The sequence below is a fragment of the Nomascus leucogenys genome, chromosome 25 (genome assembly GCF_006542625.1).
Source record: "Nomascus leucogenys isolate Asia chromosome 25, Asia_NLE_v1, whole genome shotgun sequence".
Classification (NCBI taxonomy): Eukaryota; Metazoa; Chordata; class Mammalia; order Primates; family Hylobatidae; genus Nomascus; species Nomascus leucogenys.
The window spans coordinates 22,753,499-22,780,629 of record NC_044405.1 but is presented as its reverse complement, the minus strand read 5'-3'; the positions used below and the strand labels follow the sequence as shown (position 1 = coordinate 22,780,629).

General features: G+C 37.9%; 1 protein-coding gene across 5 annotated transcripts in view; it reads right to left on the bottom strand.

Annotated features, from left to right (window-relative positions):
• Positions 1–27,131, bottom strand: part of DYRK1A (dual specificity tyrosine phosphorylation regulated kinase 1A) — a 148,085-nt gene that overhangs the window by 27,751 nt on the left and 93,203 nt on the right. For 3 of the 5 annotated variants that reach the window (XM_030806385.1, XM_030806384.1, XM_030806387.1), the window contains 4 exons: positions 14,326–14,522; positions 8,841–8,960; positions 6,376–6,564; positions 559–706 (listed from right to left, as the gene is read on the bottom strand). In XM_030806385.1, the coding sequence (XP_030662245.1) occupies positions 559–706; positions 6,376–6,564; positions 8,841–8,960; positions 14,326–14,522 (654 nt within the window). The remainder of the gene's footprint in view (positions 1–558; positions 707–6,375; positions 6,565–8,840; positions 8,961–14,325; positions 14,523–27,131) is intronic. The other 2 variants (XM_030806388.1, XM_030806386.1) reach the window with 1 other exon arrangement.

Genomic DNA, 27,131 nt, shown 5'->3' with positions numbered 1-27,131 from the left:
TGCTATAAATTATTACAGATGATGGGAGAAAAGCATAAGGAATGTGGTAGAAATTCAATAAGCAGTGGCTATTATCTCTTTTCTGTAGTCGTAAATCTAATAGCTTCTAATGCTGCCAAGCTGATGAAGAGACTGGGGAGGAGCCTGAGATCTTGTTGCAGATGCCCCAAAAATGGTTCCACAACCACTAACAACATACTAGCTCACAACTAGTTTCTGAGCTAGATTAGAAATGGTTAAAGTTACTGGAAAGATGACCCTATGGATAAACATGCATCATTAGCAAACAAATAGTACCAGTAAGTTGCAAACAGAAAAACACACACGCTATTCTCATTTGTTTCTACATGGTACACTACCTGGAAGGCACATTCCCCAAGATTTAGACTATTACTACCAGATCAAGTCACTTATATAAATCTTGCTGTCCAACAGAAATAAACAAATTTTTAATCAACCACTTTAAAATAAAATCAAAATATTTTGATAGAAAAGAACCATTAACTCAAAGTTTTGGTGTAGGTTGGGGCACACTGCACTGTTTGCCTGTTTGTTTACCTATGTAGTATTTCATTTCAGTGTCATGTTTGTTCATGAGCTCAAGAAGTCGCACTTCTATCTGCGCTTGATTCAGAAAAGCCTTCTTGTTCTTTATTATTTTAATGGCAACCCATTCTTGCTCCACACGATCATATGCCTTTACAACCTAAGAGAGAAGAAAGATGAATAATTCTCTATTTCATTAATTGCAAAAATTTCACAATAATTTATAATTCACCTTAATTATAACATTTACCTAATTCTCAATTATACATTTTTATAATTATTTTTCTGACCTTCCTAAGTAGAAGAGATCCCATCTATTTCTATTCAATATATATCCATTTATTACACAGTAACTTTAAATCAATCTTTTAAATTGAATTTCTTTTTGCATTTGTACAGTATTTCTAAATATCCCCAAAATAGATAATTTTCTTAATAAAATTAGATTAACTATTTTCCTCCTTCAGAAATAAATTATGAATCTTGACAAATGCTTAGGTCTTTTTATCTTTCTTACTAAATAACACTATAAAACAACTCATTGAACTATTTTAATGAGAGATACCTGAACCCTAAGAATATGTATGAAATATTTAAAAGTTTATCAGCAGAAGGCTTCATATAATTTTCTAACTTTCAATTAGATTTTCATACATAAAAACCTAAGCATATAAAAGAAAAATTGGTTTAGACTAAAAAAAAAAAAAAAAAAAAAAATATCAAACACAAATTACCAGTAAAGTTCCACAATGCCACAAACGCCATAATTGGGGGATTATGATAGTTTTAAAATGAGAATCACTGCTAAGGAAACCACAGCGTTCGTGAGCACACATCACCATGTACACCTCTCACTTGAAATCTGACTCATCTAAAACGAGGTTCATACTACTATAAAAGATGTACATAAACATTACAAAATCAACATATAAGTAAACGAAAATGTTATCTCTTATTAACTAGTGACAACCACTACAATAAAATAGGAGTTACATTTATAATATTATACATTGTCTGAATAAGTAATTCTTTTAGATACATTTTCTAGCACATTCAAAAAGCCTGGAGATGGGGAAGGAACTCCAAGTGATTCCAAGGTACAGGATGAAACCATAGGTCAGGAAGAGGATGGAACGTATGTTCTCAGATCTTCATCAGTCAAGGCTAAATCTACTGTGACAGATTCTGAATGGCTCAACTGAAATCAAACTTGGAATAAAAAATGCACTAATCTCTGGTTTCACTCAATTCTAAAAGACACTATCTGTGGTCTTTTATAACAGAGGCTACCCTTGTAAACATGTGGCCAAGGGGTTCTGATATGCTTCTGTTTCACTGGATGTACTGACTGCACTAAGAGTTGCAGTTCAGTGCCCAGATCCTGATGGGCTGCAGGATAAAGGACACTCATGGGGGCCCAAGTATCTACTGACTTGCCAAACAGTTAACGGGCTAAATGCCAGTTTTTGACCATGAATTACAAATTCAATAAGGTGTTTTTTTTTTTTTTTCTTTTACATCAATGCCTAGAGAATTTAACTGGTCTGGAGCCCAGACATCAGTAAGTTTTTGGGTAAGCTCTCCAAGAAATTTCAATACGCAATCAGGATTGATAAGTATTGGCCATGGAAATGGAGAAATCCCTTATTTGACAATAACCTGACACAGAATGTGGAGAAAGTCTGACCTATGACCAAGTCTATACAGAAGATATTATTCTGGTGAGGGACAGGACCTGAACCTCAACCTGGACACTGCACAACACCTCAGCCCAAGAGGGTAAGTATCGGTCTGCCCTGGGAAAAAGGAGTTCAATGTCAAACAGGCCTCTATCGTCACAGGGTTCCTGTGCTCACTTGTTCTGTGGAATATGAGTATGAGAAAACTAAGGTGAAGGGGAGAAGAAAAACCTAACTATGAGCACAAAGACTGAGTCATCAGGGGTAAATCAGCTTAGAGAGCAGCCTGTATGGCTACAATTTGCATGGTAGATGTCGGGAAAGTTAGAAAGTAACCTATTAGGCCCTGCGCAGCGGCTCATGCCTGTAATCCCAGCATGATTTGGGAGGCCAAGGCAGGCGGGTCACCTGAGGTCAGGAGTTCGAGATCAGCCTGACCAACATGGTGAAACCCCATCTCTACGAAAAATACAAAAATTAGCCAGGTGTGGTGGGAGGCGCCTGCAATCCCAGCTACACAAGAGGCTGAGGCAGGAGAATCACTTGAACCCAGAAGGCGGAGGGTGCAGTGATCCAAGATCGCACCATTGCACTCCAGCCTGGGCAACAAAAGCAAAACTCCATCTCAAAAAAAAAAAAAAAAGTGACCTATTAAGTGCAACTGCCCAAATGTTAGTGAAGTTTTCATGGTGGAGGTAGCACTCTCCAGGTCTAGAGCAGCACTCAATTTTTTCACAGCCAGGGTAGGGGTGACGTGGATGGTTTGGGGATCAAACTGTTCCACCTCACATCATTAGGCATTAGATTTTCATAAGGAGCACACAACCTAGATCCCTCGCATGCACAGTTCACAATAGGGTTTGAGCTCCTTTGAGAATCTAAGGCTGCTGTTGATCCGACCGGGCGGAGCTCAGGCAGTTATGCTTGCTGACACCACTCACCTCCTGCTGTGTAGCCCGGGTGGGAACCAGTAGAGGGTATTCAGACCCTTAGTTAAGGACTGGGCCTCACAAATGCCTTTCCTTAAGAGGCCCGCGGAGAAGCTGCTTCGGACTAACAGGAATACCTTAATCAAGAGGGACTCCCAGGCCAGGTGTGGTGGCTCAGGCCTATAATCTCAGCACCATGGGAAGCTGAGATGGCAGGAATGGTTGAGCCCAGGAGTTCAAGACCAGTCTGGGCAACACAGTAAGACCTCGCCTCTATAAAACAACAATAAATTAGCCAGGCATGGTGGCACGTGCCTGTAGTCCCAGCTACTCTAGAGGCTGAAGTGGGAGGATCACTTGAGCCCAGGAGGTCGAGGCAGTGAACCATGATCACTACTCCACTGCACTCCTGCCAGGCTGATACAGTGAGACCCTGTCTCTTAAAAAAAAAAACCAAAAAAACAAAACAAAAAAAAACATAGGACTCCCAAAGCACTGAAAAACCCCTCAGAAGAAAAAGAGGTTATAATTCAAGGAAAAAGTCCCTGGATTATGTGTAATTACCAAAATTCTTTCAAATCATGGGAAGACGACATATACACGTGACATCAGGGACTGGTAGGGCCACACTGGAGTGACACAGGTCTAACCAAACGTTCGTATTTGCTTACACGTTTATTTTTCTGGATTTAGACCTGTGGCTGCTAATGACATACAGTGTTGCGGGAAGTCAGGGACCCCGAATGGAGGGACTGGCTGAAGCCATGGCAGAAGAACATGGATTGTGAAGATCTCATGGACATTTATTAGTTCCCCAAATACTTTTATAATTTCTTATGCCTGTCTTTACTGCAGTCTCTGAACATAAACTGTCAAGATGTCATGGACACTTATCACTTCCCCAATCAATACCCTTGTGATTTCCTATGCCTGTCTTTAATCTCTTAATCCCATCATTTTCGTAAACTGAGGAGGATATATGTCGCCTCAGGACCCTGTAATGATTGCATTAACTGTACAAATTGTAGAGCATGTGTGTTTGAACAATATGAAATCTGGGCACCTTGAAAAAAGAACAGGATAACAGCAATGTTCAGGGAACAAGAGAGATAACCTTAAACTCTGACCGGTGACCTGGGCAGAACAGAGCCATATTTCTCTTCTTTCAAAAGCAAATGGGAGTAGTATCGCTGAATTCTTTTTCTCAGCAAGGAACATCCCTGAGAAAGAGAATGCACCCCTGAGGATAGGTCTCTGAAATGGCCCCCTTGGGTGTGGCCGTCTTCTATGGTCGAGACTGTAAGGATGAAATAAGCCCCAGTCTCCCATAGCACCCCCAGGCTTATTAGGACAAGGAAATTCCCGCCTAATAAATTTTGGTCAGACCGGTTGTCTGCTCTCAAACCCTGTCTCCTGATAAGATGTTATCAATGGCAATGGTGCCCGAAACTTCATTAGCAATTTTAATTTCGACTCGGTCCTGTGATCTCGCCCTGCCTCCATTTGCCTTGTGATATTCTATTACCTTGTGAAGTACGTGATCTCTGTGACCCACACCCTATTTGTACACTCCCTCCCCTTTTGAAAGTCCCTAATAAAAACTTGCTGGTTTTGCGGCTTGTGGGGCATCACGGAACCTACCAACATGTGATGTCTCCCCCAGACGCCCAGCTTTAAAATTTCTCTCTTTTGTATTCTGTTCCTTTATTTCTCAAACCGGTCGACGCTTAGGGAAAATAGAAAAGAACCTACATGAAATATCGGGGGTGAATTTTGCCCAATATCTGGCTGAATTTCCCCCGATGATACAGTACACTTTCTGTTTTACACATGATGACTTTTTCCTCACAGGTTAAAAAGGAGCATGTATTTTGCGTTCTCTCAGGGCAGGAACAGAGAAGTAAGCACATGCAGGTTGCATAGTTTAAGAAAACAAAAAAACAACAAAAGGCAATTCAGGAAAAGTCATTTTGATTCCCATTCTATCCTCATCACTGAAAAGTCAAAAGTTTGGACTGCAGATTAATAACCATCTCATTCCACAAGGGTTGCAGGCAGAGGAGACTGGGATTTTCAGCAAATCACACCTCAAACAAAACATAGCTCTGTGACTCAATGTGATAGAAGGACTTACAACTGGGAACAGCTGGGGGACCACAGCCAGAGATCCCCCCAACATTTTTTTTTTTTTTTTTTTTTTTTTAAATAAATAGAGACAAGGTCTTGCTATGTTGCCCAGGCTGTTCTGGAATTCCTGGACTCAGGTGATCCTTCTGCTTCAGACTCCCAAAGTGCTGGGATTATAGGTGTGAGTCACCACGCCTGACCCGAAAAAATCTTTTCAAAAACACAAGGAGGCCAGGCATTGTGGCTCACGCCTGAAATCCCAGCACTTTGGGAGGTCAAGGTGAGCGGATTACCTGAGGTCAGGAGTTTGAGACCAGCCTGGCCAACATGGTGAAACCCTGTCTCTACTAAAAATACAAAAATTAGCCAAGTGTGGTTACAGGCACACACCTGTAATCCCAGCTACTTGGGAGGCTGAGGCATGAGAATCACTTGAACCTGGGAAATGGAAGTTGCAGTGAGCCAAGAGTGCACCACTGCACTCCAGCCTGGGCGACAGGAGTGCGAGTCTGTCTCTAAATAAATAAAGTACAAGGAGAAAGACCCAAAACTCTTGGTATTGGATTGGTACGACTGATACAAGAGACTAAGACTGCCTGCCTGCTTAGAGGTCTGGTATAGTTACAACATGAAGTGGGAGAAAAAGCCAGGGAACAACCCCCAGCTTTCCAAAGCCTCCTGAAAAGTGAGCGGACTCCCACTGTGCCACCTGAACATGGTAATTCTTTTCTCTTTGAAGTGGTCTATCAGACAAGAAGGTAAGTATCTCTAGCATATGTAATTAACAATCATCTACAGACTATACAAGGCCCATAACAAAGAGGCAATACTATCTATTAGTGATTAACATTCACCAGTCATTAGTAAAATGAGTACTTGGCAGCCACAAAAGTTTTTAGAAGTCTAAGGAGTTTTTATTACTGATGCAGTATCACTACCTTTAAAGAATTATGGTCATCCAAATACTTGCATATCCATTGCTGACCTCTATTTGCAAATATTAAAAGTACACTCTTGAGGAAGGGCTGTTAACAACAAGATTCACTAAGAAGTTCTTTCTAATTAATGAAATTCAGCATTTTCCATTAAATTACCTGTCCAAAGGAACCTTTGCCTATCAAGGAGTCAATTTCGTAACGATCCATCCACTTTTCTCCGTTTTTTACAATATAATCATAGTTATCATCATCATAACCATCATTGTAAACCTTCCGTTCCTTCTTATGACTAGAATCGTCTCCCTGGCCCTGTTGGTGTCTTCGCTTCTTCTTTGCATAGTAAACCTGAAATGAGAATACATAGTGTTAACTGTAAAATTTAAATCACCGTGAGGAAGGGCATTATCAGAGTATACTGAGACACATCTATTTTCTACAGTTGACATTTGAGTTAGAAAATAACACTGATCTAACCAATGAAAAAATTTTTACAGTGAAATTCATTATAGTTACACTGCTTATAGACTTTGTAAACAAAAAATGTTAAGTGACTTGTCCAAAGTATGCCATTCAAGGAAAGTAAAAGGACCTGGTTTATATTTATTTGTTAAATTGAAGTATAATTTATATACAGTGAGGTGGCACAGATCTTAAGAGTTCAACATGAGCAATTTTGACCAAAGTTACCAAATGCCAAACAGCCAAGTAACATTTTCATGTCCTTCAAGTTCAAGTTCTCTCATGCCCCCTTCCAGTCAATCCCAACTTTATATTTGGGGTATAAAGGGAATTTATTGATATAAACTCCCTCTTCTGTAACTTGCATGAATTTATATTTGATTTTATGGCCACGTATTTTTAAAGTAAGTTTAAATGTAGACGAAGTGACGTTTTACTAAAATAAATAGGCCCTCTGAGACATGCCCAGTTTTTAAACCTATTTTAGCGATTAATGAAAAACAGCTATGGCCTCTTAGCCCCCACTCCCAAAGACCATATGCCTATGGTTAATCACAGGCTGAGTTATTTTCTTTAACACTGTTTCTGGGCCGGGCACGGTGGCTCACGCCTCTAATCCCAGCACATTGGGAGGCCGTAGCGGGTGGATCACGAGGTCAGGAGATCAAGACCATCCTGGCTAACAAGGTGAAACCCCGTCTCTACTAAAAATACAAAAAATTAGCCAGGCGTAGGTGCTGGCCAGCTACTCGGGAGGCTGAGGCAGGAGAAAGGCATGAACCCGGGAGGCGGAGGTTGCAGTGAGCCGAGATCACGCCACTGCACTCCAGCCTGGGCGACAGAGTGAGACTCTGTCTCAAAAAAACAAAACAAAACAAAACAAAACAACAACAACAACAACATTGTTTCTAAGACTAGTAAAAAAAAAAATACTAGACGAACTAGGAAATAGTCCAGGTAATTGGTAAACTAACTTTGACGAAATTTTAAATTACACTGCATGGAATAACATCAGAAAAAGTCTACTTTATAAGGTGGTAAGACACTTAAAAACAAGCTCCAACAAAGCTACTGTTAACAATTATCAGATAATAACAAATTGAAATTCATATACTGTTATCAACAATTTATCAGATATATTCAGATAATCACAAGCTAGTCTGGAACATGTTTATAATATATAAACGTGTACAAAATCTAACTCAGAAATGTTCCTCACAGAGTTCATTCTAATTTTATGTTGCCACACTGCCACTGTAATGTAGTAACACTGTCATTAAATAACATTAAATTGCTATAAAATTTGCATGTACCTAAGAACATCTTTTCACTTTTCAGCTAAGCAGCTCTAAAGCTGGCAAAGGACAAGCCTTCAACATGAAAGGGTGCAGGGCTCCCACTAGAAGAGGAAAGAAAGCATGGGTTCTTCTCCAGAAATGCTCCTTTAATAATTAACTTTGGAGATAGAGTTGAAGCCACAAGCAAATGGCAATGAAGCCAATGGTCCAAGACACCAGAAAAATTTTTGGTGGCAAAACACCAAGTACAGGCAAGGAATTCGAAGTGCTGTGTCTTTTATCTTATTTGCTTATAACAAAAAAGCTTCTGGACATCTTATCATAAAAAGATATAGATAAAAGAACACACACAAAAAGTTAAAAGACAATAAAATCACAGAAATACAGATAGATCAAATAAACTAGGCCAAATGCCTGTAACTAGGTATTAAACATATTTCAGAGCTTCCTAACACCCGTGGCAAAAGCAGAAACAAATATATAAAAATTCAAGCAAAAATTCTAACACATATATACTTTTAGAGTCCTTACTCCCCTTTCCTATTTTGAATAAGAGCTATTACAGAAGTTAACTCAAATGAAGAGAAAAACAAAAAATAAATAAAAATTTAAAAAAGAAATAACAGTATATTAAATACAACCTTAAAAAAATCAAGTTATCCACAATTATCTTTATACTCTGCAGTCCTTGTTAATATATCTTTTACATAGTTGTAATCATATTATTTCTAAATCATTAGTCTTCGTAATAATCATCAATATGACAACTACTAGGAATGAAAAAAAGTTTAGGGTAAACAAGTCACACTTTTTTCTCACTAACATATTGCAAGATAGATGTTATTATAACAAATCAAGTCTTACCTCATTAATATGCTTGTATGTTTTGATCAAGTCAACAGAAAGTTTTCTCAGGGGAGCAGTTGCTGGGTCACGGAAGGTTTGGGGCATCCGCCTCTGTAACATGACAATATCAGGCATCACCTTAAACAGACAGAAAAGACTAGCACTTTAACTATAAGATATAAATTCCCTCTTCTGTAACCTGCATGTATCTACTTTTTTAAAGACAGCTACATTAGATGATTATACATTCTCTCTCAATGTTCCCTTTCATGTGGATTCCAATAAAGACAACCACTAGAACAAATAAATGAAATTAGAAGATAATATGCCCAGCTGCCTGAGGCTTTGATCCTATTCCGCCAAATTTAAAGTGGTGGAATTGCAGACATACGCCAATCTAGGAAACACACAGGATGCTGCCCACGAGGGCTTCTCTACCACACAATTAGCCCAAAGAAAATTTATTTCTGAATTATTCCTAAAATCTGACCAGGTTCAAAACTAGCAGACAAAGATAAACCCAGCCCTCAGAGGCAACTTTCTGCTTCCTTAACATAAGATTTCAGGACCTAGCTGGCACCAAAAAAGGAGGCTGGCAGCAGAGCATCATTCCCTCCGACTGCTCCTAACAAGAAGAAATTCAGCTCCTAATGCCTCCAGACCCTGCTGCCCTCTGACAAATATCTGCCCCTAACCAAGGCTTGCCCTCACAGTCCCCTTCCCTGATCCCAACTCATGGCTCTCGACACCATCTGACAGGCAATGAGGGGTTCCACCGTGAGCATCCTGCTAGACCGTTTCCACAGCAATTACAACAGAGGATAGAGCAGGGGCATGCACCCTCTCTATACACACACCCCAGGAGTGCTGTGGCTAGCGTCAATGATCCTGGATTGCTGTCCGAGTGCCACTGCTCCAGCAAGTGTCATGCCTCAGTCAAAGGGTTCCCAATGGGGGTTCTTGCAATCAGTAGATCCTCAAAAGCAATTATTTCCATCAAGATGGTCACAGCCATTCCCCCTGGGCCCATCTTTGTGTTCCTGCCCAACTCTTCTGGACATTTGTGCTGGGAAATGAGCCAGAAGACCCTGACACAACATCTCTCCAAGGACAGTCGGGTCAATCGGAGGGGCAGAGTGACAGTAAACACATCATACTAAGACCTCGCAAAAATGTGTGGAGTCATGGTATAATTGTTAACCTAACCCACACCAAAAAAGAGAAGAGGGGAGGTTTGTACCAGTGGACAGAACAGGAAAAATCACCATCCATGTGGTCCGAAAAGATAGAATTGTTACACCATTTACCTACGTGCACTTTATCATGAACCAACATTAACATTGGTTTCTTCTGCATGTATACTCAAATTCTAAAAAGTTGTTACCCAGAGGGCAAATTCACCCATTTACTGAAATAACACTATCTCTCAAGGTCCTGTGCTTCTTAAAATTCCAAATAAGGTTGAAGGGGGAAAAAAAAAACCCTTGGTGATTCTAACTATTTGTCTGACAAAAATCATCAGAATTAAGAAGATGATCTGAACTGTTTAATTTTTCAAATAGATAGTCTTACTTTTCTAAACAGTAGCTAATGCTAAGTTCACAGAATATTTTTATACCATTCCTTAAGGGCTTAATGCATAAATGAATATGGGTAATAAACATGTCAGTTTTTTTGTGAATGAATGCTGTAAGCATTTAGGGTGATGAAAGGTTTCCCTTAAATGTCTTTCCTTTTTTAAGTTCCCAGCATTGTTTTCATGCAGGTAGTTTATTCAGTAAGCCCCTTTCTTGGGCTGGTGGAGTACAGCCTAAATGTGAGGTTTCACAATATCTGAATCAGTGCAATGCTTCATTACCACTATAATAAAAGTTGATAGGAAGCATAAGTCATTGGCAGAGTCAACCAAATAACTTAATAATAAAGTAACAATAACAGTAGCAGGTATTTACTGAACAACATGTTTGTAGCATGCATATTTTTACAAGTCTTCCATGTAATCCCCTCCACAATCTCAAGGGAGTTAAATACCATTCCTGTGACCATTTTACACATGAGAAACCAGAGTCTCCAATGTTAAAGAACTTGACCAAGGTCCCAGAGCCAGTTAAAGAACAGGAAAATCACCATCTGGGTGGTCCGAAATATCATCGTAGTGCAGCTACTATAATATTATAGCTGAAGATGTCCATGCCTAACCCCAGGCTCTTAACAATGGAGGAGCTCCCTATCAATGTTACGCCTCTAGTTTACCCTCTTAGCAGTCATTTTTAGGCTATTTGTTGAGCAAAGTAATTGAAATATGCCTAAAATAAGCATGTGCATTTATTAAAATTAGTTACATAAAAAAACTGAATGTCTTCAAGTTTTTAACTTGCCCATTTACAATTCCACTGGTATTTCAAACATCTGAAAAAAGAATCAGTGACTACATCCAGGAGTAATGATGCTCACTCAAAAACACCAAAATCACACACAATCAAAAAAAATTTTCAAATATATAGTACATATACAAAATAGGATATAAACATGAGTTACATGATCAAATTTCTGCACTCGATATGAGTGTGTGCTGTGTGCTTAGCACTTCAAAAAATGTTGCTAATCTTTTCCACAACTGGTCATACTCTGCCTACAAGGCCAAGCTGTTTGTATTTCATGCTTCAAACAACACCCTGCATTGAGATGCTCAAAATACATGGAAAGAACAAATAAATGTCTACAAAGCAAGTAATACTCCCTATGCTTTCACTGATTTCATATTAACCAAATTTTTGTTTTGGAACATTGTGATGCCATTAGTAAATATCCAGAACTAGAAAGCAGCTTTTCTAAATACCTACTTATACATCTATACTAAGACTCAAGGCCAGCCCTAAGCATCTGACACTTTCTCTACCTCCTGCTTCTGCTAGCCAAAGTCAAGAGAATGTACAGTAATAGAGCAAGCTCCCTTCTACCTTCTACAGCAAAAAGTTAAGTCCATGGTGTTCAGAAGACCCAGGAGCTCACCAAGCTGCAGGAATGACCCCTTTTGCAAGGGGAGTAACCTAATAAAAGGGAAGTTGATGTGACCTCCTCCTGCTGCCTCAGCTATCTGCCTCCGGGAGCTAGAAACAGCACACCGTCGATGCTAACATCTCTTGCTCCTTTAACTTCACCCAGATTACAAACCTCCTGCTTAGATCAGTTATAAGAGCTAAAACAATAATTAACTTTTGTCCTGAAAAGATTCTTTAGTATAAGCTCTAGGACTCCTTTCAAAAACTGTTTTCCATTATAATAACTATTTCATTTTATTTATACTTACCTCCTGTTTTCCTATATAATGAAAAATCAGAAACACTGTATTCTGCCTTTCTTGTTATTTTGAGAGCATTAATAAAGCTGAATAGCATCTATAACACATATCCAGGGTACTAGAATTTAAGAACTATGAAAGATACTGTGAAAACTAGAATAGCCCAGAGACTCAGCATTCCAAACATCAGTCATCCTCTTCTACACCTACTTTCACTCTATTTTTCTTTTAAAAGACATCGGATAGGATGATTAACAAGAAACAATGGAAATTAAATAATGAAATTACAGTAAGTTTATAGCTAAAAGGTACTTTGTATGTGTTGGGGGTTCTAGTCAGAGGTGCCAATTTTACACCCAAGGAACAGATATGAAGGGTACAAATAACCTCACTCAAATCCTACAACCAGATCATGAGCCAGCCGAGGCCTTGAAGCCAGGTCCTATGACTAGGCTATGCCACTTAACACACAGCCTACACTTTAGTTACAGGAAAGGCATCCTCTAATATGATTCCCTTATTAGGCCCAGAAATTTTTGGATTTTGGCAGAAATATTTGGCTGAGTATTATTACTTTAAAGATAGTCTTTTTACATCACACAAATCTTTAAAAGTATTTCATAGCTTAAAACAGAAATAGTTAAGTGAAATATCTCTTATTTTATATGATCCAAATACACATGTTAGTTGGATATAAAAATAGGTGCTTCGCTAATTAAATTATTTACTAAAATAATATAATGATAAAAATGACTGTAAAGGACTGGAAGTTTTCCTAGCCCGCTGTAGACACCAGAGGTTAGACCTGAAAGAGCACTGTATCTAAGAAGAAGGAAGCCTGGACTGGACCCCACAGTCTCCTGCTCACACACGGAAAAGTCACAAATGGGAGCGCAGTCCTTTCACAGCTATGAAACACACTGAACAGCACTCTGCCTGACAGGCTGCTTTTGAACAAGCGGGAAAATTAATCTGAATCAACTTGGTTTCCTCAAAGTGCAAATGGATCATTGTGTTATTATTATTAGATTTCCAGGCAGTTTTCTTCTGGTACACAATTAAACACTTCCTAAACTTGGACATTCTGAACAACTGTCCCAATTCTCAAACACACAACTGAACTCAAATCAATTCACTGCATAAAAGAAAATCTTAAGTCCTGCCAAAATTCATCTTATTATAACTATTTAACTGTGAATGTTAACATATTATATATTTTAAACATTATGTCAGCCTACTAGCAAAATTTTATTACAAACACGTTTTAATATAAACAAGACACCTCTTAATAATGATAATACATCGCTGTAGCCAATTGTTCATTCAAACCATATATATAACTCAATTAGAGAAAACACAATTCCTTCAAATAATCCAGGAAAAGACATACTTTTAAATCTCCCAACTCTTTTATCCTTACATAATATATTGAAAGACCTAAACAAAAGAATGGCAAACCAAATTTCTAAGTCCACGGAAAAGCAGCCATTTTCAGTGCTCATCACACATCAAATATCAGTGGGGCAAGAAACTTTCACACAACTACAGCTATTAAGTCTCCCCAAACCAAAACTCAATGTAGACGGTGCAGTTAATTTAGAAAGATATTAAAAATACATACACATACATATATATGCATGTGTATGTATGTGTGAGTACCAAGAGTTCAGCATGTATTCTATTTACATCATTCACTTCATAGAAAAATGGTGAACACCCTGTCTGAATATTAGAATAAATAGCATGGTTAATTTGCATACATCTCTTTTGAATTTTAAGGAGTTTTATATTTATTTTTACAAATGTGTAGAAAGGTAGTTTAAAATAACACAAAATTGGTTCTCTGAGTTTGCTGTAATGGAATCAGACTTGCTTTCCGGTAATGGTTTTAACTTAGCCACCTTTCCATAAAAATAAGCTTTTTCTTTAAGTTCCTTTAATATTCTTTAGAAATAACTTTTCCCCTTTCTATTACAGAATGAGAGACTGTGGTTATGTTCACGAGTGTTTAAGTGAAATACAAGTAAAAATTAAAAAAAAAAAATATAATGCAAACTTCTTAACATCATGTTTCCCAATCCATAACCCCACGTTGCATGTAAAACTGAAAGCCATTAAAGCATTTTGCCTACTTAGTATTCCAACATTTTTAAGGAATAAACTGCCATTCCAACAGTCATTTCCGATACTCCATGAACTTACCTGGTTAGTTAGAGGTTGCTGAATCTGGTCAGAATATGATAAGGCAGAAACCTGTTGGTCACTTATGTTTGGCTGGCGACGGTCACTGTACTGATGTGAATGGGGCATCTGTCCAGCCATCTGAAGGCCAGCAGCATGGAATGAAAATGACGGTGCAAGCCGAACAGATGAAGGTTTGCATGCTGAAGTCTCTCCTCCTACAAGAAGATAAGTGAGGTTTAAAGGAAATATTCATATCCTAATGTTTGTATCATTTGACATATCTACTGGCTCCTTAAATAAGAACTTTAGGATATTCAATATTAAAAAACTTTTCTAACTACAAACAGGTATATGTTACTCAACACAATAGTTGCTTTTAATGGTATAAAAGATCCATAGTGATTAAAATGAACATAAACCTGTATTGAGAAAATCTTCAGAAAATCTTTTTGTAAAGCAACAGCAACTACCTTTAAGACTTATTTTCACCTATGAGATTTTCATCAATTAAGAACCATAATACATGTTAAATAAGTAATCTTTTTATTATTGAGGGACTTCTCCAACAGACCAGCTCTCACAAACCAACTCAAAGGAACATTTCTGAGATGCTATTTTGCACCTGCTGCCAGGTTTACGGCAAACAACATCGCCAGCAGCCCCCAAACCAGGTGAAACCTTATGGTGCTCTCCACTGACACAGCCTATCAAAGGTTGGGTATAAAAACAGGAAAACAAACATAAAACACAGAACTAAACTTCTCAACCCAAGGTCGTTGGATTCCTCTGCACCTTTCAAACAGTCCTAAGGAAATCTAGACCTGGCAAGCTCACCACAAAGAAAGAATAGCCAATAATTACCCCACGGGTAGGATGAACCATGATCATGATATCCGTGGCGGAAATGAAAAATTAACACTTTGGTCCATAAAAGTATTGGTATCTAATAAAAGGTAATTCTTTAAGAAAAGGATAAAAAAATTTTTTCTTAAATTCAGCCAAATTTGTAATCACAGACTAAAGCCTAAAACCTTGGTCAACAAGAATGACTAGATTCAAAATACTTGTGCCTGTCCTCCTGAATGAACCAGCTAACAGCCACAACACAACCGACCATACCGCTCAGTAGCAAAATACTTCTGACTTCTACCATTTTCAAGACACACAATAATGGTGGTCCAACAGTGAAGGGCACAGACTCTCAGCCAGGCTGCTGGGGTTGGAGATCCCAGCGCTACCGGTGACCAGCTGTATGGCCATGCATACCTAGTATCCTGAGAACGATAATAATACCTACCTGAAAAGGCTGTTATGAAGGTTTAGTGCTTTAATACATACAACATACTCAGAACAGCTCTGGCAAGTAATAAATGGCCCAATGTTATCTGCAAGTACTGTAGAGTAATGCACAGTCAATGTGCAGTAAAGGCTCATGGGGCCAGTGCCCATCTTGTGGAGCATACTATCTCTACCTGAATGTGGCACAGACTCTGCAAAACGAAGAGAACAAAGCTCCTCAAACGTAAGTTCCACCTCTACTTTCCACCACACGGAATGACACCATTTCCTACCCAGTCAACCAGAATCAACACTCTGGCAGTCATGTTAGAGTTCTTCCCTCACAGCTGCCCAACCTTGCTCATTCCCTCTCCTAACAGAACACTCAAACACAACCTTTTCATCTACATCACCACATATCTCACTTAAGATTACCAAAACAGATTCCTAATAGCTCTGTCTTTATTCTATTTGCAATTCTGGATCTACTCAACAACATGGCTAAAGTGACCTTTCTAAAATACAAATTCAAGTCCTCCACCCCTGCTGAAGCTGGAATGTCAACTGCCCCTAGCATTGCTTTCAGACTTTAGATTCTCTTCTGTCTCTCTGCATTACAGTGAGGTCCTTAACTTTCCCAATCTACATGATTAATAATGTTTATTAAATAAGTAAAAGGATAGTACAACTGTGGTGAAAGATGGCTAACTTTACTAAACATTTCATCATTCATAGTCAAAAATACATTCATTCAATTCAATTCTGTAGAACAGCCTTGTTCACTTTTTGAAAGAACTACAAACTTACACTAAGGCAATAATCAATGATGTGCACAAAGATGCCAAGCATGTTTATCCTGGTGTTGTTTGTAAATGCAAAACATTGAAAATCTAAATTCAAATATTGGGGGTAATGAGGGCTTTTAAATCTGAACATTAAAAAGAAAAAGGTAGGAAGGAATATAAACAAAAAAGAATTGAGGTCCTATTTAATATATAAGAAGTTCTTATAAACAATAAAAGACTAAGGCTGTGACTGGCAAATTTCTTAACCATTCAAAGCCTTAGATTCCCTATCTATGAAGCAGAGGTATTACTATACTGACCCTATTCCTTGTTACAAAGTTTAAATGAGATACCACCAACAGGCACACAGAATGAAAACCGTGACACACACCAAACACTTTTTATAAAAATGTTAGCTTCTGTTTTTATTATCCATGTCACTGTTATATACTATGTTTAAACTTATTCAGTGCAATATTGTAGAAAAGAGTATAAAAATCATTAGCACTAAGCTTTAATTACTATCATAAAATCAATCTGTGTCACAAAACAGGGAAAAAATGGCCAGCATCCCAGAAACCCACCACACCACTCTATGACTCTTTCTAACCAACACCTCCTTCCGCTTCCTTAAAAGTTACTACTATCCTGACCTCCAAAACCAAATTTGTTTTTATTTATTTATTTTTGAGACAGAGTCTCGCTCTGTCACCCAGGCTGGAGTGCAGTGGCGCAATCTCGGCTCACGGCAACCTCCGCCTCCCAGGTTCACGCCATTCTCCTGCCTCAGCCTCCCGAGTAGCTGGGACTACAGGTGCCCACCACCATGCTGGGCTTTTTGTATTTTTAGTAGAGACAAGGTTTCACTGTGTTAGCCAGGATGGTCTTGATCTCCTGACCTCATAATCCACCCGCCTCAGCCTCCCAAAGTGCTGGGATTACAGGCGTGATGTTTTCATATGAGCAGGTGATACAGTTTGGATCTGTGTCCCTGCCTAATTCTCATGTCGAATTGTAATCCCCAATATTGGAGGAGGGCCCTGGTAGGAGGTTATTGGATTATGAGGGTGGTTTCTAATGGTTTAGCACCATCCCCCTTAGTGCTATCCTCGTGATAAGAGTTCTCACGAAAAATGGCTGTTTAAAACTGTGTGGCACCTCCCCCTTCTGCCTGACTTTGCAAGCCATGTAAGACATGCCTGCTTCTCCAACACCTTCTGCCATGATCTAAAGTTTTCCTGAGGCCTCCCCAGAGGCTTTCATGCTTCCTGTACAGCCTGAAGAAAGAACTATGAGCCAACTAAACCTCCTTTCTTTATAAATTGCCCAGTCTTGGGTATTTATTTATAGCAGGGCAAGTACAGACTAATGTAATAGAGTAGAATTGTTTACTTCATCTTATGCCTATAAACTGTAGTTTGTCCATTACCTTGCTTTACAATAATACGAACAAATGATAATTTATCCATTCCACTACTGACTGAAACCTGGATTATTTCCAGTTTGGGGCTACTATGAACACTGCCACTTGTAAGCTTCTTGTTATGCATCGTTTGGTATACACAGAGATGCTGTCCTGTTGTTTTTCCAGTCTTTTTTTGTTCCAATCAATTTATCCACTAGCAGTTTATGAAAAATTCTCACGCTCCACTCCTTCACGATGGCATGCAATCATCAGTCTAATTTCAGCCATTATGCTAAGTGTATTTGTGCTGTGGTACTCCAGTGTGGTTTTAATTTGCATTTTCCTAGTGACTCTGAGCATTTTTGCATGTGTATTGGCCACTTACACATCACATCGTGAAATGTACATTCAGGTTGCTTTTCTATTTTTTCTACTGAATTGTAAGCCCATTTCTTACAAATTTCTAGGATTTTTAAAAATACATATTCTGAATATGAGCGAGCCCCTACTGGTTATAGGCAGCTTGCCTTGTCACTCTCTTAATGGTATACTTTGATGAATAAAAGTTCTTACTTTTATCAACTTTTGCTTTACGACTAGTACTGTACTTTTGGAGTCTAAGAAATTTTTCCTTATATCAAAGTCATGAAAAAAATCTATTACCTTCTAAACATTGGGCTTTCTCACATCTAAATGCAAAATCCATTTGCATTTGACTTCTGTGTAAAATAGGAATCAAGTTTCATTCCCCCCCCAATTAACATCCAATTGATCCTTAACCAATTATTTAAAAGACAAACATTCTCCACTGCTCTGTAACCCCATCTTTATCATAAACCACATTTCCCTGTATGCTTGGATCTAGTTTTGGGCTCCCTATTCTGTTCTACTGGATACAGACTTACCTACCTAGGTCTCTGTTCAAGAACTGGACACTACCTAAATTACAACAGCTTTAAAAATTTTAAGATCCAACAGGAAATTCTGTTCTTCTTCAAGAATGTTTTGGCAGGCCAGGCGCAGGGCTCATGCCTGTAATCCCAGGGCTTTGGGAGGCCAAGGTGGGAATCACTTGAGCCCAGGAGTCTGAGACCAGCCTGGCAAACACACCACTACCTCATCTCTATAAGGAAAAAAAAAAAAAGCCGGGCATGGTGACGCACACCTGTAGTTCCAGTTACTCAGGAGGCTCGGGTGGGAGGATCGCCTGAGCCCAAGATTTCAAGGCTGCAGTGAGCTATGATTGTGCCACTGTATGTGCTCCAGCCTGGGTAACAGAGACCTCACCTCTTAAAAAAAAAAAAAAAAAAAAAAAAAAAAGTAAGTAAGTTTGGCTATTCCATGTAAGTTCCTGATTCACCCCATCAAATCCACCAAAACAAACCCATGTTGGGATGTTGAAGTTGAAATTGAAATTGCACTGATCTCTATAGAATGGTGGTGCCCAACAGAATTTTCTGCAATGATGGAATTTCCTGTATCAGTAATGTAGCAAATAGCCACATGGGGCTAGTGAGCATCTGAACAATTTTATTTTTCCTTTCCAATCCTTATTCTTTCCCTTGCCTTATTCTACTTGCTGGGACCTTTAGTACAGTGATGATTTAAAAAGGAGGTAACAGACACTACTCTCACATATTCTCAATCTTGGAAATACAGCTTTCTTGGAAAGAAAGCTTTCAACATTTCTCCAGTATTATGGTTGCTGCAGGTTTTTAACAGATACTATTCCCAGATTAACAAAGTTTCCTTCTACTGCTAGATTTCTAAGACCTTTTCCTCATGAACAGATGCTGACTTTTATTAAATGCTCTTTCTGCATCTACTGAAATGAGATGACCTTTCTGATTTACTCTGTTAATGTGGTGAATGACGCTGATTGATTTTTGAAATGATAAATGACTTTCCTTGAGCCAAGCATGGTGGTTCCCACCAGTAATCCCAGCAATCTGGAGGCCAAGGTGGGAAAATCACTTGAGCCTAGGAGTTCGAGACCAGCCTAGACAACATAGTGAGACCCCATCTCTTCAAAAAAATTAAAGCATTAGTAGGGTGTGGTGGCACATGCCTATGGTCCCAGTTACTCAGGAGGCTGAGGTAAGAGGATCACTTGGGCCCAGGAGGAGGAGGGTGCAGTGAGCCATGATTGCACCACTTGCACTCTAGCCCAGGGCAAGATCCTGTGAAAACAAACAAAAAAAATTTTCCATTTCTGGAATGCAATTTGGTCATGATTTTATATGTGTGTGGTAGATTCACTGGTGTGAAACCTTCTGGACCAGGAGTTTTGCTTGTGGGTAGTTTCCGTTTTTTCATTTTTTTTGGGTTTTTTTTGTAAATCCCAAAGACTTCCAAACTAGTGGATAGCTCTTTCCATTAAGGATCGTGGTTAATAGGACCACTCAGATTTTCTATTTCCTGCTGTGTCTGTTAAGTTGTAGTTTTCTAATAGTATGTCTAACTTCATCTAAATTTCAAATGGACTGACATCAAGTTTTTATATCTTCTCATAAGCTTTTGTGATATCCTCTTCACCTCAACATTGGTTAATGAGGTCTTCTCTTTCTTCATGGTCAGCCTCATCAAAGGTTTAATTTTGTTAAGTATGCTGTCTTATATAGGTATTTTTTAAAAATTTTTGTTCTCATCTTGTTCTATCAGTTACCAACAACAATGTATTAAAAATCTCCTACTTAAAGTGTTATACTGAATAATACAAATTCAGGGTTGTTATGCCTTCCTGATGAATAATACCTTTTATCATCATAAACTGCCCTCTTTATTTCCAGTAAAGCTTTTTGCTTTATCTGTTATCAGTCTGACTACACCAAGCCTTCTCTGCATCAATTTTTGTGTGATATGTCTTTCGTCCATCTTTTTACCTTTACCTTCTTCTGTTTCCTTGTATTTTAGGTTTATCTCTTGTAAAGAGTATGTGGTTGAGCTGTATTTATAAATGAACACTAACAATCTATTTGTTCGAACTGTTTTATGTTCCTTTTCCTTTCTTACCTTTTGCTGCAATTTTCTGTATCATCTCCCCCTATTTTTATTTTTTAGTTACCTTATATATTACAATATTGCAAAAGATTATGCATCCTTGACTAATCAAAATCTAATTACTCCCTTAACTCACATACTATGTTGATTTCTATTTTAATTCTGTTGCTCTCTCATCCATACACATATGTGTGTATATCTACTGTATTCAGAAGACATCCAAATGACCATCCAGCATGGATAGAATCAGACTGAAAGATGCATCTGGAAGGAAAGATGGGTAATTCTGTGACATCCAGATAGCTATGAAAGAATTACAAAGAAACAGGTAGTTCCCTTGATTACTGCTGTTATCACTACCCTCCTGAAATACTTGTTTCATTTTTTGAATCTAGATTGAGTGAATTATATCCATTAAATTCAACAAGCACTTACTGAGGGGCTGCATCAGCACTGTCTTGTGGAGGTGACAATGCCATTCACAATCTGTAATAGCATTTCTTGGACTTTAATGTGCTTGCAAATTGTTTTTGAATCTTGTTAAAAATGAGGGTTCTGATTCAGTAGAGCTTGAGAGTCAACATTTCCTTTTTTTTTTTTTTTTCTGAGACAGAGTCTTGCTCTGTTACCCAGGCTGGAGGGCAGTGGCGCACTCTTGGCTCACTGCAACCTTTGCCTCCCAGGGTCAAGCAATTCTCCTGCCTCAGCCTCCCAAGTAGCTGGGATTACAGGCACCTGCCACCACCCCTAGCTAATTTTTGTATTTTTAGTAGAGACGGAGTTTCACCATGTTGGCCAGGCTGGTCTTGAACTCCTGACCTCAGGTGATCCACTCACCTTGGCCTCCCAAAGTGCTAGGATTACAGGCGTGAGCCACCACACCTGGCCAAGGGTCAACATTTCTAACAAGTCATCAGATGATGCCAATACTATTTTGAAAAGCATTGGTCACCTTAATAAAAGAAAGCTGCTCTCCAACTAATTCAAGTAGTGGATAACCCAAAAATAAGTTATAGTCTATCTAAACAATACACCAGAGGGCTTTTTTTCCCCAGTAGATTTACTTTTCTAGTTATAAGTTGAAACTTTTTTAGGGAGAATAATACACATTCCCATGCATAACGGTGATATGCTAGGTGACAAAGAATCTGATGTTCTTTTTGGAATTTGCTGTGGGTGATGTGAATGTGAATTAGCAAGAAAAAACTTTTTCACTTCTGGTACCTTTCTAGCTATGTATTATAATGCCTATCATAACTAGTTAGTGACATTATCAGTTATCTAGTGAAAGGAAAGAAAGATTAAGCCACCAGTACAGGGGGACTGCTGGTAAACATGGTATATAAACGAGGTGTGCTTGCCACATGCTCACTGTCTCCTTTCTTAACTCGATTGCTGTGTATGAAATTCAGAACAAACCTAAGTTTAATTTCCTCCTGCAACACCAAAAAGTATTTAAGTTATCCATTCATTCATTCCTTTCCTATGATAAGATTCTAAGGGGACAAAACTAATATGCGTATTTCTAGTTAACCTGATTTTATAATTAAGCAAATTACCCATGTTTTTACTCTTAAGTTTCTATCTTCCCTTTTAATGCAAATATTAATGAAAAAAAAGACTCAGTTCATCCTGTAACAGGGATGATCATATAAAGTATTATGTGGAACCATATGAAGCTGCTGACAGATTTTTGACCACATTTGGCTTACAAAACAGCAATTTCATATGGTTCAACCTACTATCTACCATATTATATAATCTTTATTCAACTCAGTATAATAATAGCTTAAGAATGTATCACAATACATGTTTTAACATCAGATGTTATAATTTAATGATGAACTTAACAAATAATTCAAAGCTCTCTAAAATCATCACTTGGGAGTGCAGTTCTAAAATATTTTCAACTGCTGTCAAACAGTACGAAAAGCATGTTGGAGAAAATCATGCATGTGGAGTTCTGTCTTTACGTCCTTCTGAACTGTATGGATCATTTTTACTATGAGTATGTTTCTGTAACTCTGCTAAACTTGGGAAAAATTCAATATTTTACTAAAAGAAAAATGAAGCAGCTTTCTTACTTCAGCCACATTACTATGTTCTAGCAAGGAACTATAATAACTAGAGACCATATTACCAGTATGGATCGGCACTGATTCTACAGAGAAATATTTCATAAACAACACATCTCAAAGACCGGGACATAAGATTCAAAAAGATAGTGGTAAACACAGAGGAAACAGCAAATACAAAAAGCATGAGAAAAGACCCTAAGTTTAAAAACAAAAAAGTAAAAATAACAAGTATCAGAAGCCATTATCTGATACATAACCCACACGTAGCTCTACTTGTAGATCTGAATGTTATTCTTACTTAACCTGAATTTCTTTGTTAGTAATGTGTTAGCAGGGGACCATTCCTGTGACAGTATTAATTGATAGATTTTAAAGAGAAACAGTTAAATCAAAGAACAATATTAAAGAACAAAAAGTAAATGAAAATAATTTAATTAAAACTATAGCATCTAAATGTGGGAAACTTACGAGGCTGAGGTTCTGAGACAGAATCCACTAAGAAATGAGGAGGGCAACCAAGCTTATGTGGGGAAAAACCCACGAGGTCCCTAGCAACAAGACACATCCAAAATGAAGACAAAATGTTAAAGGAATTGCACCTCTAATGATGGCCGGAAATAAAGGCACATGATTAAGAGGGTAAGTGAGCGAAAGTCCATGAGTAAGCTTTGTTCACCATTTTATCATCAGCACCAAGAACAGTGCCTGGCACATGACCTGCATTCAATAAATATTTGTGCAATAAAGGAATGAACTAAATCCATCAGGAATATTTAGACTGTGAAGAAATCATTGAGAGAGGGAGGGAGGGGGCTGCACGGGAGGTAAGGATGAATGTAGTATTTTTTAAATGAGGGGTTCTTGAATCAAAAGCGGAGAAGAGTCTTAAAGCACAGGCTACAGCTATTGCTCAGTCAACTGCTCTTACTCATTTTTATATCCCAAGCACACAGTGCAGTGCCTGGCTCCACAGAAGGTGCTAAATAAATATATATTAAAGTGAGAGCAAGCAATGACTGTGACTATGCAAGAAGTCTAATGATAAGGACTATTTAGTAACAGTGATCCAGTAAGAACAAATGAACGGATTTCTTATTACCCTCTAGTGGCCAATATATGTTACTACAGAATGCATAAACACACACGCACACACAAGCTTACCAACCTACTAGCCAAAATAGCATACTCAATTATCTAGAAACACAATGAAATTGCTCACGTAAGACATAAATAAAAGCTCAGGTTTTTCAGCATGAAAGATTAACTGAATCTATATATTAAAATTGTTAATAACAATGGGTTATAGATAAAAACATGTTACCGTTAGAAATTTGCATTATCAGATTTCCACTTCTGACCCTTGTAGAGTACCTGGTACCAGACTCCCTCACTCATCATAAACAACTAAAGAACCAGTCAAAACATACGAAATAACCGTTTTCAAACACTTGGACAACAGGCAGTACAGAATTGTGATGACTGAAAAAAGAAATCAATCTTGGTGAGCCCTATAATCACCTTGGTTTCCTATCTAGAGGCACTTTCCAGGGTACAGTATAGGAAGGGGGAGCCCAAACAGAACACAGCAATCTCACTGTGCTGCAGAGACAGAAGGAAGAGTTCAAGGCCACTGAATTGGCTGGAATTTGTGCAGCAGGTAACAAACAGAGAAGGAGCTCCATCAATCTATACATAGGGTTCTCCTTGACTCTTTGGCCAAATGCTAAGCTGCACAAGCACTGGGAGAAGGACCATGAAGCCAGGCACAGAACAACTACCGGAGAACTGTGAACTGAATAACTACTAGAATTCACACAAGACTGTAAGACACTGAGTGTTCAAATAGGCTACAGTGAAGAAACCCACAGACATTCAACAGAGACCCCAGAAAATCCACATTTAGGGCTAGGGCTAATCTGGCCCTACAGTAAAGGCTGGCCCCTGTTCTAACAGAAACTGAAACAAACCTCAAAGGATCAAGATGGTCTGCAAGGGAATTAACAGCCTGCCAGGATGACATTCAGCACTCTTTGAAGAGAACAACAAAATCCAAACACTCACGGGCCAGCATTCCTCATGCCCATAGCCAGCCCAATTCACTAGGCACGGCAAGATGCAAGAAAATGTGGCCTGTATTCAGGAGGAAAAATCCATTTAAGACTCAGAAATGACAGAAAGAGTGAAGTTAGCAGACCAAAACCACTATTATGAATGTTTTAAAATATAAAGGAAAACATGGACAAAATAAGGGAATAGTGAAACTTAATAGAGAAATACAATCTGTAAAAAGGAACTAAATGGAAATTCTAAAAATGAGAAACGAAATAACTGAAATGAAAAATTCACTGAATGGACCTAACAGCAGTTCAGACACTGCAGAAGAAAAGATAAGTGAATGGAAAAACAAAGCAATATAAATTAACCAAATTGAAAACAAGTAAAAAAAAAAAAAAAAAAAAGGAAGAAGTCACACAAAAATCACACTGAGGCAACTCAACCAAATTGCTGAAAACCAATAATGAAGACAAAAATTGTAAAAGCAGCCAGAGACAAAAACACCTGTTTCCACACAGGGGAGTCATCACTTTCTCACCAGAAACCATGTGCACCGCCAGAAGAAAATAAAACATCTTTAAATGATGAAAAAAAAAGACCTTTAACCTATAAATCTATATCCGGTGAGAACATCCTTCAAAAACAAAGGCAAAATACTTTTTCAGACCAATGAAAGTGAAATAATTTGTCAACAGTAGATCTGCCCTCAAAAAATGTTCACACAAGTTCACAGAAGGAAAATGATTCCAGATAGAAACTGAGATTCACACAAAGGAATAAACAGCACCAGAAATGTAAATATGTATGTAGATAAATATAAAAGACATTTTTTCTTAATATTTTTGAAAGCCAACTGACTGTTCAAAGCAAAAATAACATTGTGGAGTTTATTACATATAAATAAAACAATCACAGCACAAAGAACAGGAGAAATAAATGTAAGTATTCGGTTGGTGTAAAAGTAGTTGCAGTTTTGCCATTTTATTATAACTTAGATAATTTAAATAAATGTTTAACTTAAAATGAAATACTAACTATATTTGAAAATCAAAAATAATCATCTTAAAACTTTAAGACTAATATGCAGATGTGTGCTTTTCATTCATTCTGTATTTAACAAGCACATACCATTTTTTAGGAACTGTACTATCCTCAACAACTAAATAACAGAAAATCTTACTTAACCCTACAGTAAAAGGGCCCTTAACCCTCTTGATTACAAAAGGTAAGCCAAATTCTTACAGCTGAAATAGGAGGCCAAGGATTTATTTTTGGTAATACCATCTGGAAGACAGAAAAGATTAAAATAGTAATCCAACATATAGCTGGATTCCATAAATTATCGTATTGTACATAGGATAACATATAATATGGGTAAATTTATATTTTCCCTAATATCCTAAAGTTATAAAATATTTTAAATAATAATAATAAATAAAACAGATAATACCACCTACTACTGTTATTGGCAGTCATGAAAATTGTAGGTGGAGAAACAGTTTTTCTTATAGTGCCCATAAATTTTAAATTAATAATCAGTAATGAAATCTATTTAAATTAAAATTCTTCCCTACTTAGTACAAAACAAGGTATTGAGCAGTCTTTGAGCCCTTAATTAAATCTAGGAATGAGTGCAGGGAAGTTTGGAAACAAAAGACAGGTAAACAAAGACACGCAATGTCTCAAGACAAAGTTTAGAGGTGAAATTAAACCTTTTTAGACAAGTCCAACCACTTAATGAAAAGAATGAAGACCAGCGGTTCTCTAACTTTGACTGGAGGCTAGTGGCTACCAGTGGATTAGAAGCCAAAGTCTCCCTCCGAGCGCAGTAACATTTCTGAGATGTGAACGCCACAAGACTCCCCCACCCCTTTTGTTCGCTACTGCCTCCCCATGGCTTAAAACAGCAGAAGCTCTCTAAGTCTTTATCTGCTGCCTGACTTAATAATACAAAAACAGCACAGACAAATCAATCTGCCATTAGGAGATTTTTTAAATGTCAACAGGAAACAAAAGATTCTTAACATGTTGCAATAAATAAAACATACAATCTGCCGAATTTTAGGTATGATTAACTGACAATTGATTTTAAATGACTGCAAAAAAAATCTTTTGAAACATTAAAAACTAACACTTTACCGGAAAAAAAAAAAAATCCATGCTAAAGAAAGCAACATATCTAACATAGCAACTGAAATAATGGTCGCTTACACAAAATACTCA